The 17769-nt window shown below is 38.5% G+C and overlaps 1 protein-coding gene across 1 annotated transcript; it reads right to left on the minus strand.

The window, feature by feature from the left end:
* Window positions 1–1067: 1067 nt before the first annotated feature.
* On the minus strand, window positions 1068–9974 carry LOC133785297 (uncharacterized). The gene is made up of 5 exons (XM_062224545.1): window positions 9606–9974; window positions 9354–9473; window positions 9224–9251; window positions 8818–9010; window positions 1068–1128 (listed from the first exon to the last, which is right to left on the minus strand). Exons 1-5 carry the CDS (start codon window positions 9972–9974, stop codon window positions 1068–1070), a joined length of 771 nt encoding a protein of 256 aa, XP_062080529.1.
* Between the last annotated feature and the right edge of the window lie 7795 nt (window positions 9975–17769).

Genomic DNA, 17769 nt, shown 5'->3' on the forward strand with positions numbered 1-17769 from the left:
CTCTATGCTTGATAGAAGGGTGGAGGTAGTTACGACAATTAGAAGTGATGGTGTGGTGGCACGTGACCTTAAGGGGGAGGAAATTCTTCGAGCAGCGGTTGTGCGTTTCCCAAGTGAATTGGTGGCCCAAATGGATGACGTCCACAAGGCGAAAGAAGCGATGCAGGAACATCTAATATTGGTATGTTTTATCATATTTATGTCTTAATTTGTTTCATATTATATGAAGTTAATTGTAGTGTATATGGGTTTGTAGGGCCTCTTTTATTCGGACGTGCTTGAACGTTGTGATTTAGTCAGTAGAGGACAACAAGAATTGGTGACAGAGGAACAGTAAAGGAGAACTATGGAACGAGAGGCTCAGTTGGCGAAGGCTTGTTGGGCTTTGAAGAAGGAGAAGGAGCAAAGGTTAAAGAATGAAAATTTAGTTGAAGAAATGGCGGAGGAGGCAGATAGCCATGCGACAGAGCTGGCTAATATTGAAATGGAAAAGAAGAAGGTTGAGGAGATCAAGTTGGAGATCCAAAAGAAATTGAAGTCCACAGAGGAATTAGTGTGGATTGTAAGAGGGAAAGTTAATGAGGCAAACAAGCTCTATATTGTTGCGCTTCCATAGAAGGATACAACGACTTTGGCTGTTGGGGATCTCCAAGAGAAGCTGAAAGTAGCAAAGGGACAGGTCAATAACCCTCTGCAAGATATCAAACAAGTCAATAATGAGAAGACTCGAGAGTGTATACATGACTAAGAAATTGTAGAGAAAGTGAATATCCGGATCAGGGAAGTGGAATTTTCCAAGTATATGGATGCCATTTTGAATGATTACAAACAGTCGCTCTCACAGAAGAGGGGTATGCTTTGAAATATTGTGAATCATTTAACATTGTTCTTGGCAATTACAATATGGAACATTATTTGCAGGACTTGAGAGATATTTCTTTTATTTATCACGCGGAGCACCTACAAGTGTTGGAAGTTAATGATGATAAACTGGGGTTTGTATACTGCATTGATGGATCTCGAGTAGAGGAGTTTGTGCCTCCTATGAAGTGGTTGACCTAGCGGATCTAATTGGAAAATAGTTGGTCCAGACTGTGGTAAGCGTTGCAGTGGAAGAGATGATGACAACTGCAAAAGATTGCACAAGTCATCCAAAGAGAAAGCCAGCAACAAATACCAGAGGCAGGTGCTCATCATCCGCAGCAAATAGGAACGCAAAAGGTGGTGTCTGTGTGACAGTCAGAATCCTATGATCTGTAGGGGGAAATACTGGGTAAAAAACTGTGCAATCCTACATCGCCTGGGGAAGGTCAAGTGTGATGATTCTAAGACAGTGTAGGTATTGGACTACACAGTTGAAGAAGGCTTAAATGGATTAATGGGTGCTACTTATGCCAAAAAGATGCATCTTATTTTTGGTAGCCCATCACTTGAGAACTCCAAAGTTAAGCGTGCTTGAACTAGAGTAGTCTCATGATGGGTGACCTCCTGGGAAGTTTTACCAGGAAGCGTACGAGTGAGGACAAAGCACGCTGGAAAGACTCGTTTTGGTTTGCGGGGCCAGTCATCATTCCAGGAAGCAGCCATAGTGACGTGGAGCGTTACAAATGGTATCAGAGCCTTTACCCAGCCAGAAGTGTGGCCGACGGGGACGTCAGACCCCTAAGGGTGGGTGATTGTGACAGTCAAAATCTCGTGATGCGCAGGGGGAAAGACTTGGTAAAAAATTATGCAATCCCACATCACCTGGGGAAGGTCAAGTGTGGTGATTCTAAGATTGTGTAGATATGGGACTACACACTTGAAGAGGGCTTAAATGGATTTATGGGTGCTACCTATGCCAACAAGATGCATCTTCTTTTTGGTAGACCATCATTTGAGAACTCCAAAGTTAGGCATGCTTGAACTAGAGTAGTCTCATGATGGGTGACCTCCTGGGAAGTTTTCCCAAGAAGCGTGTGAGTGAGGACAAAGCACGCTGGAAAGACTCGTGTTGGTTTGCAGGGCTAGTCGTCATTCCAGAAAGCAGCCATAGTGACGTCGGGCGTTATAGTCCGCCTATCTTGAAAACATATTACCCATGTCGAGAAACACTTTATGTTAGTTTTTTGTAATTTTTATGTTCTTAAATAGTCGGTTATTTTTGTATAGACAATATGGATTATGGTATAATTTGTTGGGATTTTAAGACATAAAGAATTGTTACTGATGTTGAAATCCATTTTATTGTCATTTCTTTTTCAGTGTTGAACTATGTCGTGCATGATCAAAGGCCAATTAGGCCTTATGTGCATAGGTACTCTAGGCGGTCGTATAGGTGGTGGGAGCGTCTGCCCAGTTAAGCATTTCTAGCGTGATAATATTGTGTGTTTAAACTTTAGAATATAACTCGTACCTTACAAACGTAAGGAGCATATAACATGATTTCCATTGTTTGCATTAGGTGGGAGATTTATGTTGTGGTACACAATCCCATTTTTACAAAGGATCTTCGTTAAGGAGAGTTGGATGGAATCGTCAATAGCTCTATAGAAGTTGAGTGAAGGGAGTATGTTGTTTTATATTTCATGCATAAGATATGGAATAGGGCACGCTAACTTAGCCTCTGTGATGGAGGAGTATATTAGAAGAATAAATTATTTTAACTTTTAATATACTTTGCGAAATGTAGTGGAGCCCGTTTTGCATGTAAATAATATAAACGTTGTGAACTCAAGAAATATGTAAAAGGAGAACTTTATTACTGCAAAAAAGTTTATATTTAGCACAGTTTGAATGTCGTGCAGAGTTTTTATGGAAAATAAAATGTAGCAGATAGCATAGTTTGTCGGCCTAAGCAGAATACATATAAAGTACAACAATGATGTGAGTTTGAACATCGGTTCAGATGCATCCTGTAACGACCCAAAAAAATACATACACTCGTTTTGCGGAGTTAAACCATTCATAACATTTAAAAAGGTCTCAAAAATGCGAATGAAAAAAAACTTTTACCGTAATGTGTGCAAACACTAAAAACATTTACACAAAATCTTTAAAAGTATTATGGTAAACCCAACATAGTTTAAGCAAAATCAAAAGACTCAATTTGAAAGTGCAGACTTCCCAAAGGTCGGGTGACATGTACACTTTCGCAGGCAAAATCTGGCTCTCACTGCATCAGCTTTTCCTTTCCCTTACCTACAACATAAGCAACCAGGTAAGTTAAAATGCTTAGTAAGTTAATTAACAACATAAAGTAGAAACACACAATAGAAATCAATGACATAGTCATTGTCCTCACAATACATAACTTATCATACTTTGGGTTCTGGATAAATTCAGACCTTAATAAAACAATTTCAAGAATGCCTAAGCGTCCTAACGGCATCGCCTTGCCTTTAACAAAAGTCAAATACAAAATCATGCAAATAATCCATACTAAAGAAGAAGCAAGAAATAATGTCTAATAATAGAACTAACCCCAAAAGCCAATTAAGGAGTTGGCAAATATTTTGAAGCGTCACAGTTCAAATCATAGTGGAGACTCAAGTCTCAACATTGATATCTAATTCAGAAATCCCTCACGAGGGTAACCATCAGTTACCTAGGGCATTAATACTAGTTTCAAACAAAGAATTGGGGTTGGTGAATCCACACTGGCTCATGGAGACCTCTTTGTTTACCAGGCTACTTACCTCCTGGCCAAATATCACGGTAGCTAACGAGACTAATAAAACAACGTATTACAATGGAGAATAAGCACCCCTAGGATCGTTCAGACTCCTAGGTTACCTGGTCTTCTTATCTCAAGTTCTCAGGCATAACTCAGACTACCGATATACAACATCCCATGTGGAGTGTAAGCACCCCTAGAGATTGTCTCCCAATGAGCCATCTCTCTCTAACTAGCATATACGCCCTACTTCTAACAACAATACACTAGTTAACTCATGTTGCAGACACGTAAATCATAACTGACTTACCAATTGTCCTTAGCTGCGTACAGAAAAACCTTCCCTCGGGAAATCCCACATCGTTAGCCAACACTGTATATAGTGTACTCAAATTAATCATGTAGTGTTCTAAAATAAATTTTATAATTACCAATGTAAATTTATAACTCTTTTATTCAATACTTAGAAGAACTCACCTTTCCCTTAAGGATAAACTTTATAAATTCTAAGTTATGAGTAGCTTAGTTTGAAAAAAAATATATATTTGGAATACTATAGCTTCAAAAATTCTCAAACTATGCTGAACTAAACTTGGGTATTCCAGAAGCTTCCTTGCTAAATTTCATACAAAAATAATGTTTTTTACTTTGTGAAATCTCTTTCCAAACACCTCATTTCAACACTGTCCAAAGTTAGGTTAAACATTTTAGAAACTTTGGGACTTTATAAAAAAATACTTGATTTATTACTTGGGACTGAAATTTCTTTGGCTCATACTAGGTTATGTGTATATTATTTTCATAAACTATTAGGTCACTTGGACTATTTTTACTTAGTGAAATCGGTCTACAAAATCGATTGTCCAAAAACAAGTTTAAGTTTCTTAAAATTCTTGTCTAACTTTGCTATTTCATAACTTACACCCTTTTTAACCCTTAACTTTGAAATTTTAGCATTTGGTTCATTAACCTAAAAATAACATGTACTCCAAAAATCAGCCAAAATTTTCATATAAATAATTTTCAAAAGTAGGTTGTTTACCAAGTTTATGAAAAGCAAAATTCCAGATTGCACATAAATGTTGCAAAAAGACATATCTTGGTAAATTCAAACAATTTTTACATATTTTTTCACATTTTGATTATCTACCCATCCTAAAATCTAACATAAAATCATGAAAATCCATAATCAAATTGGCTTATAATTTGTTTGACCCATTGGAAGTTAGGTCCTAGACATTTTCTTACAAAATCAATAATTTGCCTAAGGAACATTGGATTCCATCACTAACACACAACTAAACCCTTATACACATGTGATCAGTCATCATTCAATCATTATCACAGTTCCAATGATCAATTAAAGCACAACCAATAATTAAAACATGACAGTACCAACAAGAACTCAAAAGGAATTCAATAAGGAAACACATAGGAGGTGATCATACCTCTTGTAGACTTTGGATTGGATTTTGGTGTTTCCAGCACTTTGAGTTCCTTACTCAACCTTTAATCTACACATTTTCACTACCCAACAGTCCCATAATCATATTACATAACTCTATCAACTCAGCCAAGTGTACAAGCTTACCAAACACAAAAGCTTTGACAACGATATCTAGTGTTTACTTTTATGAAACTAACCTGGTGTGTGATCTCCTTAGCTCCAAACTAGCACTTCAACCCTTCATATTCAGTTTAGGATTGATAAATAATGAGAAGGGGAGGGTTTATAAAGGAAATTTCCAGAGGTATCATGGTCTAAAGTCATCGACCAAGTGGGGGAAATTGGGAGAGAGAATTGAGGAAACTTAGCTTCTAAGTTCTTGACTCATTTTGTAGATAATAAAAGTCTTGACCCTTTTAACTTATCTATAGGTGTAAAATAAATAAACCTAATGACCTTCCTATCCCATGTGTTGTCACCTCTCATTAGTTAAATTAGGCCTAGAATAATTTCCTATGCAATCTTACTTAAGTCTAATTAATCTCAAGTTAATTGCATTTTTTTTTTCCAAAAAGTTACTACATGGTAATTTTTCTTATTTTCCCCTAATTGAGATTTTAATCTAGGGTAATTAAATTAAATAGGCTTTGACATCTAATTATGTTGTCACACTCCTATAATTGTAACTCAAATAATTTAATTAGCCAAAATCCCATTTTTCTCCAATAATGTGCATTTTTTCACAAAAATGCATTTCTTGAGATTTTCATACAAAATTAAACGTTTTAACCTTAATTAAAACTAATACAATAATTTAATGTACAATATTATTTTTCCATACTTATGCTTCTCAAATAAAGATTATCCAAGAATTTACCCGACCAGGGTTTCCATTTTGATCCGGGACCGAAATGCTCGGTTTGTCACCAGATCGCACATATTGTGTTTTGGCTAACACTTGAAACATGAGTTGTGCATCTCAAGCATATATTATCATTGAAAATAATATTCATATACATCTCACCACCCCATTCTTAGCTACTAGTAGATGCCCGAAACGCAGGGCGTTACACATCCCTAGTATATATGTCTTTCCACTACGACAGGAGCGTAGGCAAGGTCCAGGTGAATATTTGGAGTCGGAAATGAGCTTGAATAGGAAGTAGCTAAAAGCTAATCTAAAGAGAAAGCACAGTGGTCTAGTTGCTGACTTGTTGAGGGGGAAGTTGACCTTGGAGAAGCGGTCATTCCAGATTATCGCTGGCACTGGTTGCGGGAAGACCGCTCCCAAAATGGGTCCACCATGCAAGGTGCTCCTCGGTGCGGATGGAGGAGTTGGTACATGAGATTTTCCCAGAGTATCCATACCCTTGTCTTTCCTGCTTTTGTGCTTTGACAGAAGTCGAAGCCTCCGAGCAATCGTTGGAGAAGGGTGCTGTGATACTGATGGGCCCTTACCTTCATCCCCTTTCAAGCTAGGGTAGCCCATTAGTGCGTAGTAAAAGCTGATCAAACTACAAAATGGCTTGTCAGATTACGTAGAGGGGATTTTTCCAATAGATTTGCATCAAGCTTGTTATATGACATAAGTAAATTGTGGGACTTTTGATATTGCCAAAAAAATGGCTTCAGGGACGATGCACATAAAAATATGATTGGATATTGGAAGAGATGAATGGGGAGCATTCGAGTTCTACTGGTAGCTTACAATCACTCTCGCTCTATTTTACCAAGGCATTCTTTCGTTAAGGAGGTAGTGAGGAGGGTGTTGAAGATATGGTCCAAATGTGTAATGGGAAAACTTATATATAGGTAGAAAGGTAGGTTGGAATTGAAGAATTGGTTTAAGCATTGTAGAGAGATCATGGGATATCATGGAGTGAAATGTCTAAATCAATGCAGAAATTTGTTGGTTTGACTAAGCATTAGGTGGAATCTTCTCGAAGAAAGTACATGATTTGGTGTACAAGTAAGATTTATTGTAGACATGGTGGAGATTCTGTGTACTTAGGAAAAGACCAATCGTATGGTGAGAAGCACACGTGTATTGATTATAGTAAATTAGTCAAAACTGAAATAATCCTTTCTCGGTAAGGGAAAGTAAATAAATGCGGCATTGAAACCATGTGAGGCGCAAATATCATGAGGAAATGGTCAAATAATCTTTATTATTGCCACTATGTAAATTTTTTTTGTTACAATTTGAAATGAATATAATATTTATATAAAGCTAAAGTGTTCCACGTTCATGGGACGTCTTTGCCATTGCGAACTTCGCAGAGGCAATAGGATCCGCGACCCAAAACTTGAATGACCTCAAATGGGCCCTCCCATTTGGGTTTTAGTTTTTTCTGATTGCCAGTTATGCACCATAATACCCGTTCGCCTATCGAAAAGGATCTGGGATTAATTTGCTTCTAATAATGACGTTTTGTTGCCTTCTGGTAGTTAAGTTGTCATATCTGGGCCATTTGCCTATGCTCTTTTGCAAGATTTAGATTGTATCCCAACTAGTGTTGGTTAGCTGCTGAAGTAGAGGCATCATCTGTCTAAAGCGTTGGGAGGCCCACTTCAGTTGGTACTACGGCTTCTATTCTGTATACCATTGAATATGGGATCTCACCAGTTGATGTTCGTTTAGTTGTTCTTTACGCCCATAGGACTTTTAGAAATTCTTCTAGCCATGCAACCTTCTTTTCTTCCAAGTTTTTCTTAATGTTTTCAAACACAACTTTGTTGGAAGCTTCTGCTTACCCATTGCCCTGCGGATAACTAACAGAGGAGAAACTCAACTTATCTTTGAATTGGTTGCATAATTCTTGAACTTTGGCATTTTGAAAAGGAGTGCCACTGTTCACAACTATTTCTAGAGGGATTCTGAATTGGCAAATGATGTGCTTCTAGATGAAATTCAATGTGTCAAATTTATTGACATTGCAATAAGCTTCCGCCACTACCCAGTTAGTGAAGTAATCGGTGGCTAGCAATGCATAACATTTTCCTTTGGCTGCCTTGGCGATTCCACAATGATGTCCATTCCCCATTAAGAAAATGGCCATGGTCAAATGACCGAATGAAGCTCTTGAGTGGGGAGATGGCTGATGGGGGCAAAGCGTTGGCATTTGTCACAGTTTTTAGTGTATTCCTTGGCTTTTGTCATCATATATGGCAAATAGTAATCTGCATTAAGAGCTTTGTGCACTAGACTGTGTCCACCTGTGGGATTATCGCAGTCACCCTCATGGATTTCTTCAAGTAGTCATTGAGCTATAAAAGGTCATAGGCACCACAGGTATGGGCTGTTAGAAGACTTTCTATAAAGAACTCCATTTATGATAGAGTATCATGGGACTTTGAGTCGTAGAAGGCGAGCTTCTTTTTTCGCTGGGTTCTATTCCATCAGTTAAGAAGCTCATAATTGGGTCCATTCAATAGGGCTAGTCAGGATCTTTATTGCATATCTATGAGACATCATGAGTTGTGGTCAGTGAGAGTTTTGAATGGTGGGCATACTTCCCAGAAGAGGCTTGTTTAACTAAAATATATGCTGGTAGATTGAGTTCTCAAGGGATCTGGATCATCTCAAAAGAGGAAACAGCTACGTAAGATTTTGATTTTTGAAGGAATTGTGAAAACTTTGTGGCCCTAGCCTCGTAGCATAGAGTCTGCACAGATTCGAATATGCTTTACATCCAAGCTTTTGGCTAACTCTAACCTGTATAAGAGAGCTTCGTACTCTGGTTCATTGTTGGTGGCTTGGTAGTTAAATTGCAAAGCTTCTTCCATCTTCAGTCCAGAAGGTGCTTCCAAAACCACTCCTATGCCTGAACCTTCTACATTAGAAGCTCCATCTGTGCTAAGAATCCAGACCCATTCAGATTCGTCAGATTCGAATTTGTGAATGGCTTCTGGTTCAAATGATTGAATCTCGACCAAAAATAAGCTAGAACCTATCCCTTCTTTGATTGAAATTTAATATCGTAGGCTCCTAATTCAATGGCCCATTTGGATAATCGTATGAATAAATCAGTTTTACTCATAACCTATTTTAATGGATAATCGGTGAAGATCGTGATTAAATGCCCCTCAAAATATTGTTTGAGTTTTTTCTTTGAGGATACCAAAGCTAGGATCACCTTTTCCATCATGCTACATCGTTTTTCAGCATCTTAATAAGAAGGAGAGCATTTTACTGGTGTAGTAAATTGGTTTCTGCTTTCCTTCTTCTTCTCAAAATAAAATAGAGCTGACTGTAGCAGAAGACATTGCTAAGTAGAGGAAAAGTTCCTCATTAGAGATAAGTGAACTTAAAATTGGTGGGTTGCTTGAATAGGTCTTAAAATCGTAGAATACGCAATTATTCTCATCACCCTAGAGGGCATTGGATAATTTTTTGATGCTTTGAAAGAATGGTTGGCATCTGTTAGACATTGTAGAGATGAAGCGACTTAGTGTCGCGATCTTCCCTATAATTTTTTGGACATCACGCACTATTTGTGGTACCTGGACTTCTGAGAAAGAAGCAATTTGGGTTGGGTTGGCTTCGATTCCCCTTATACTAACAACATTACCCCAAAATTTGCATGCAGAAACTCCAATGACACATTTGGCTAAGTTTAAATTCATTTGGAAGTGATCCAAAATGGGAAAACACTCAGTCAAGTCTGGTATGTGCCTTGATGGGTGTTTAGATTTCTCTACCATATCATTAATGTAGATTTCCATCACGCTCCCCAAATGATTGACAAAGATCTTATTCATCATCCTTTGATAAGTAGCATTCGCATTTTTTAATCCGAAAGGCATGACTTTGTAAAAGTAAAGTCTCATTTCTGTAGTGAAGGTTGTGTGAATGCAATCTTCTTCATGCATTGCTATATGGTTGTAACCAGAATACGCATCAAGGAAGCTCATTCACTCATACCCAACTATATTAACAATCATTTGGTCGATCTTTAGCAATGGGTAATTATCTTTTGGAAAGGCTTTGTTAAGGTTTGTGTAATCGATGCATACTCTTTTCTTCCCATTTTTCTTCAGGACTACCACAAGGTTGGAAATCCATCTTGGGTACAAGCATTCCTCTATCGCTCTTATTTGTAATAACATATCAACTTCTTCTTGGATCCTCTGATTGACTTCGGGTGCAAATCTTCGCTGCTTCTGTTTTATTGCTCGGTAGTCCTTCGAATTGATAAGAAGGTGCATCATAACCGAAGGATCTATACTTGGCATGTCTTTTGGTTACCAAGAGAAAGTGTTTATGTGTTGTTTAAGAAAGTCCACAAGCTGTAGTTTTCCTTCTATGGGTAGGTGGGCACTTACCAACAATGTTTTATTTTTATCTATGTCGTCGAGGTATACTTCTTCAAGTTCGTCCACTACAGTAAGGTTGCATTCTGGAGAATCTGCATCCTCGATGATCTGAAGGAATGCTGGTAACTTGCCCATTAATTTTTATTGATCATTTTAGTTAGCAATACTTGTTGAAGGTAGGTGAGAAGTTTGCTTCATAGTGATAAAGCATTTCCTCGCTTGTTTCTAACAACCTCTAATTTCTATGGTATATGTTCTGTGAAGGGATTAACAATGCACAACCGGGTGCAGGGTATATATGACACCCTACATCTTGTGAATCCAACCTCTGCCCATTATGTCATTGTAACTATTTTTTGAATTAATGACAATGAAATCCACTTCCACAAAACGTTCCACTGCATGCACCTAGGGCTTAATCCCTCCTTTGGGGTATACTTTGAAATTGTTAAAACCAAGAAGCGGGAAAGTAGTGGGCCAGATCTTGGATTTGTCAATTCCCATCTTCTGAAATGCTTCCAAAAATAAGATATCCACACTGCTTCCACCATCAACTAGAACTCGACCCAGTATGCACTGGTCCACTTGGAGACTCATTACAAGAGGATCATGAATGGAAGCTATAGGCCACACAAATCTGCCTCAGTGAAGGTAATTGGGGCTACAGGGTAGAAGCGTTCCTCAACAGTTATGAAGTTTACAGTATGTCCCAATGATCTACAGTGCTTGACACGTTCTTCCATTTGCTTCAAATTTCTAACTTTGTGTTCTTCCTTGGGTGCTGGTTCGATTATCCCATGTATCATTGGAACATGTTTGAGTGGTTGTTATTGAGTAGCAGGTACCGCATCTGCAGGCAGCATGGGTGCATCAACTGTGTGGTTGTTAGAATTACTGGTGGAAGAAGTGATTAGTGCATCTTTTTATGCACTCAAATATTGATTTTGATCTTTATAAGGGATTTTTCCCTTAATGTTTGTGTATATTTTATGAGTTTCCTTTTAAGTGTGTAGGAATTGATTTCTTAGGTGTTTTGAACATTATTTTGGGTGTTCAAGTCAGAGAAGGATGTGTTACGTCGCTCCTGAGAGGCAGGAAGTCGCTGAAATTTGAGAAAAATTCAAATTGGCAGGCGACATGTCGCTGACATATGTCGATGCATCACTTGGTATAGGCGACGCGTCGCTCGGGAATAGGTGACATGTCACCTGTTGCACCACAAAAATAGGAAAACGTGTTTTTTCACATGTTTTTCACTTAAGTTCAAAAGTAAGATGGCTGAGGAGGTTTCTAGTGACTAAGGCACAACTACAACACAAATATAAAGGAAAAGAAACACATTTGGAAGGGAGAGATTCATGGGAGAAGGATCTAAGAAGTGAATCAAGCAATATTAACGAAGTTCTTTGGAGTGCTTTAGTGTTCTTTATTTTTCTTTTTAATTTCTTTGTTCTTTTCAGATGATTACAATATATTTGGGATTATAAACCACATCATGTGTGGCTAATTTTCTTATTTTGTTAGGGTGTAGATGGATCTCTTGACATGATTTTATTTTTATGATTTAATACAAATTCTATTTTTAGTACAATATTTTTCTTGTGTTCTACTTTGAATCATTGTTGGTTAAATTGTGATTTTCATATTGTTCTTTACAATAAATGAATTATAATTAGGGTTGTATTTAGATTGTAAAAATTATTACTCTAGAGGGGAACATTCAAACAATCTGACAGCGGGTAGAACAACTTAGGTTGTGTGAGATTGAGAGACAAGCATAAACCTAGGTAACCGAGATAATTCTAGATTATGAAATCGAGAGGTGGAATATGTAGGATTATTTCTAGAGTGGAACTTCATGAAGGTAAGGATAAATGGTCGTATAGAGATATAGGCTAGGTATCACTTACACATTCTTTATGTGGCACTCGAGAGAGGGTATAGAGATAGAACAATGCTCTAGGATTTGAACATATTGGATTGATTTAGGCACATTAAGGATTAGGAGTAAAATTGTTAAAGAGTGAAGTTGAAACCTTAACAATTGTTATTATCTTGAGTCTATTCACATTTAGTTATTTGTTCTTTAAAATTCATAGTTATTTATTATTTTTCTTCTTGTTATCTTTCAAAATTGATTGCTTAGATAAAGTATGATTTATAGGGGTGTTCGTGGTGCGGTTAATGCAGTTTTTCTCTAATTTTTTGGACCGCACCACATATGCGGTTTGAACAATTTTCCAAACCACAACCCGCACTGCATAGACCTCAAACCGCACCGCAAAAATGCGGTGTGGTGTGGTGCGGTTTTGGCGGTTTATACTTATCGCCAAATAATTTAACAATTAAATATTATAATTAAGAAAGATTCATAATAAATCTCATAACCATAGATTGTTTAACAAAAAAATTAAATGTACAACAAGCTAATAAACTTTATGCAAAACAATAAAAATATAACAAACTAATAACAAATAAAAAATGTAATATAAAAGTAAATATTATTTTCATTAAGGAGGAATATCTTTAGATTGAAGTAGAATATGTGTTAGCATCCTATGAAACATTATATTTCTTTCTAGATATTGTGTATATTATATTATACTATATAAATATTTATGCATTAACTTTAAATGTAGTATAATTGAAAAAAAATATATAAAAAAGTTAATATATATAATGATGCAGTGCGGTGTGGTTTGAACCGCATTTATAAAATTTAAAATCGCAAACCACACCGCCCCACATAGTTTGGCAACAATACAAACTACAACCGCACCGCGAAGGGTTCTAAACCGCAAATTGCGGTGTGGTGTGGTGCGGTGTGGGCGGTTTTATGAACACCCCTAGGATATAGTATTGGTTATATTTAATTGATTTTAATCCTTGTGGAACGATATCTGTCTATAGACTACTTTACTACTTGTTTGATTTGTGCACTTGCAAGCATATTCATTATTTTTTTGCAACAAGTTTTTGGCATCGTTATCGGGGATTAAAAAGAAATTAAAATTGAATTACTATAGCAAAGAAAATATCAGATTTTAATCTACGTATTTTTTTTATTTGTTTACTAACTTTGGTTTCTAAATTTTATGTGGTTGAAGGTTGTTGACCCTGGATTCGGTCAACGACACAGAGTCAAGTAAAACAACAAAAATGAGATGAAATCAAGCCAAAAAGATAAATGACACAAAGATTCATAGTGGTTCAGCCCCAGAGATGGTAATGACCTACGTACACTTAGTATTCTAATTAATGTTGAACTCCAAAACTTGTGATCAATGAACTAGGGTTCATGAGTTTCACAAGTTTGGAGATCAATACAAATTCGGCGGATCAAAACACTATAATTCTCTCTCTCCAGTTCCAAAAGTCCCCTCTCTTAAGCCCCTTTGAGTCATTTTTATAGGCTCAAGGAGTTCCTTAGGGGCCGGTGGGCTTTGAATACATTTAATACAAGCGTATCTCAAATAATAATGGAAATTACAATTATTACATAAATGTGAGATTACAGATTTATAAAAGATATCTGAAATACTACGACCAGCCTGATCGCTAATGAAATGTCTTCTACAGAGTGAATCTCTTCTGGACGATGGTCGAACAGAACGTACCCACTTGAATAGTCACGTGCACCCCACGTGCATATTTATTTTGCCACGTCATCAAGCGAATCTTTTTTTAGGTAAACATTTTCCCCCCAAGTTTATTTTACTATGACTAGCATATAATAAACTCACTTGACCAGTGTTTCATCTAACCTGTCACATCTGTCAACACCTTTTTGAAAAAGTAAGCAATCATGACCATTATAGTTTCCCAAAAATATTTCAACGACTAATACGATTCCCCATGCATTGAAAACTTACCCCCATCATTACCTCTTTAACTGAACCACAATCAGTATAAATACATCACCTCTCCCACTTTTCACTTTTTACCATCCCCTTCTCTCTCCTCAAGAACTGAGAGAAAATTCCCAAGAACAAACTCAGAAAGCTTCAGTGATCCAAGACGCATTCGATCAGCTCCGAGCAACCCCTTGTGACTTCTTTGAAAACCGCAATCCATGTAAGTCTCTGAACTCGTCTTCTCTATTGTACAATTTAGAATGAATCTCGTAAGTCCTCTGGTTTGGGTTCGGAATGTTCTTGAGAAATTTTTTGGATGATCTGGTTTGTATGAAAAAACATGATAGAATAGGAATTTTAGGTAGTGGGAACTTCAATTATACTGTTTCGGAAAAACTGGCTGTTTCCCGCCTTTTTTTGGAGTCTAAAAGATTTCTCGAAAAACTTTTCACCTCCACTTTTTGATCCGTTTTTATAAATTGTTCGCATGTTTTTAGTGTTTATGCTAGGATGTTGCGGGTCGTATAAAAACTTAACTTTTATACACGAGCAACGTTATCCTTACATATCTTCTTCTTCTTCTATCTATTGGTCATAGATTCTCATTTCCCCTTTACTCTTCTCAGATATTCATGCACGATCCGTGGGGAGGTGAGAGGCCAATAGACGATGATCTTCTCGCGTTGCTGTTCGAAGATCAAGAACAACCGTTGCTTCCTTTTTCTGACCTTCCATCTTCTCAACAAAACCCCACGACCAGCTTCCCAGTTCGCCAGCCACACATGGGTCATGTTAAACATATAGCTCGTAGGAAAAAGATACCCACAAATTCTCCTTCTAACCTACCAACAACCGACAATGAGGGTCCTTCAAATGATCCTTAGCCTATAAACATTGCACCACCATAAATTCAACCCAAAGCCCGGCCCTCGACCAGAAGTCGACTGGTATGTCGCGCCTCCTAGTATCATATCTACTAGGACGGTGACAAGATACCTCAAGAAGTACGGTCTTCCCGGGGTTACCTTAGTCTAGCCTACACCCGGCCAAAGGGAAAACGTGCTTGGAGGGGCCTTCAGCACCTAGTCGAGGTTTCATATCGAGGCAAAGGCAATCTTGCCCCTGCACGAATTTTTTCAAGGGGTGCCCAATTACTTCGAGGTCGCCCCCTTCCAAATTACCCCCAACAGATATAGAGTACTATTAGCACTCTATATCCTTTACAACCATAAAAAATGGTATGTGCCTACACCACACGAGATCAACTACCTGTTCGATCTCAAGTCCAACCCCAACCAAAACAGCACGAGGTTTTTCTATTTCTGTCACCAGGAATCTACTCACATATTTCTGAGTGACGTCACCTACAAATCCAACGTAGGAAAGTACTTCCAGGAGTACTTCCTTACGACAGACCTGGTCGCCGACAACCTGGCCTTCACCCGAGGAGGTAAATCTCTCAAACACTGGCCGTTTATTTTCTGCTAGTATTTTCTTCACCATCCTTAGAACCTTGATGTTGTGTCTAGGTCCATGGTACCGACCAGACCCCACTCCAGAGATGGAGATGAGGGCCGCAGCTCTGGCCAGCATGACAAATATCGAGAAGAGCATCAAAGAGCTGGTCACAGAAAGCAATCAGAGGTTGGTTGGCCTTTTGGCACCTCACCAGGAAGTGAGGGAGTCCACCACGGGGAGTGCTACTGGAGAGGAAATCCCTGAGCAGCAACATGATGTGTCACAATCCCCGAGACAGCGGGCTATAGGAGTGACCATCCGGGAACCCTCCAGCAACCCTCGGGCTACTGCTGCCCCTGCCCAACACGGGAGAGGCAAGCAAAAGCTTCTGAAGTACACTGACCCTATACTCGAGTCCTTCGACAAAAATGGTATAGATTTCTCACTCTTAGTTAGCCTGCCTATCCCCTGTAATTTTTTTTGATAGGGATGAAAACTTTAAATTTATGACCAGTAACTTTAATTCAGACTTCTTCGAGCCAGAGAGTGAGTGTAGCAGTAGTTCTATAAATAATGTATCGACCAGTAGTAATAGCTTGGGTATATTAGTTAGAATTTCCTTTTTTTATTATTTCCTTGCTCTTCTAAATTATATTGTCTAATCGATTGTTTTTATCTTGTAGTCATGCCTTCTGAGGAAGCCTTCGACATATACACCAACGCCGAAGCTCCCGCGACCAAAAAGAAGGCGAGCAAGAGAAACTGAGGGGAGAGCAGCAGTGATCCCTCTAATAAAAAAGCATGAACAGAGGATCCTCTAGCGCCTCCCCCAGCGCCCACTCCTTCCAGGAATATGACACCTCCTCATCCTCCTCGTAGAAGCCTCCCCCCTGAACCAGCAAGGAGACCCTCGACCAATAACTCGCTGAGTAACGCCTTCAACGTTACTTATGAGAAGTTGCAAAGCCTTTCAAAGCACCACCGCAGCCAAGAAGCCTTCTCGCATCTTCCTCCACTACTGAATAGCCAGGTCATCAGCCGTAGACTATCTGAAGTCCTCAGCGTAAGCATGTTTCTTCGGTTTCCTTTAATCGAACAACACTTTCTTTAACAGCTCCTGACTGGTTTACATTTCTCTTTCTGTTCACAAGGTATCCTCACCATAGGACATAGCTGGCGCCAAGCCGAGAAGACCGAGGCCAAATTTGCTGAGGAGATCAAGGCGGTCGAGGCCAGATACGCCGAGGAGAAGATGGTTGCTGAGGTAAAACATCCCAAAGAGGTGAAGGCAGTCGAGGCCAGAGTTGCCAAAGTGCTTAAGGCGGCTGAGGCTAGAGTTACCTACCTAAGCAAGGAGCTGGGGAGATGCCAAGACTTGGTGGTCAAAAATACTGTAGTCAAGGAGAAGTTTAAGGAGGCTTCGGAGATTAACTTCAAAGAAGCATCCAAACATCAAGATGACCTTGTGATCAGCTGAAACAAAACCGCTGAGCTTGAGGAGCAAACAAAACTGCTCAAGGAAACCAATGCTCGCAATCTAGAGAAGTTCAATGGAGCAAATTTCAACTAGTTTTACTTGTTCTGGAAAAACAATCCAGAAGCGAACTTTGACTATCTCCCCGAGCAAGTGAAGAAGGCAGAACTGGCGAAGTGTGCTACTCGCCTAGAAGAGGAAAAGAAAGCTCAGGAATCTCCTTAAATCTCCTTGGCGACTGGCATCGAAGGCACCGAAGAGGATGCTGGATCTTCCTGCTGCTCCTGCTGCTCAATGAATTATTTATTTATTTATTTTTATTTGTAACTAGGACACATGAACCACAATTCGTGATGTCGAGACAAATTTGTGCTGCGTAGGTCAGCTTTCTTTTAATTATTAAATACATCAGAGCAGCAGCTGCTCGCGGTGTAAAACATGTCATTTTTATAATATAATATTTAATATTACAACATCTGTTTGCATGACCGAACTTAGCATAGAACTTTTTTTTGATTTTACAAAATTTAAACTAAATTTTTTGAAAAATACTCGAAGTACCGTA

This window comes from Humulus lupulus, chromosome 6 (genome assembly GCF_963169125.1).
Source record: "Humulus lupulus chromosome 6, drHumLupu1.1, whole genome shotgun sequence".
Lineage (NCBI taxonomy): Eukaryota > Viridiplantae > Streptophyta > Magnoliopsida > Rosales > Cannabaceae > Humulus > Humulus lupulus.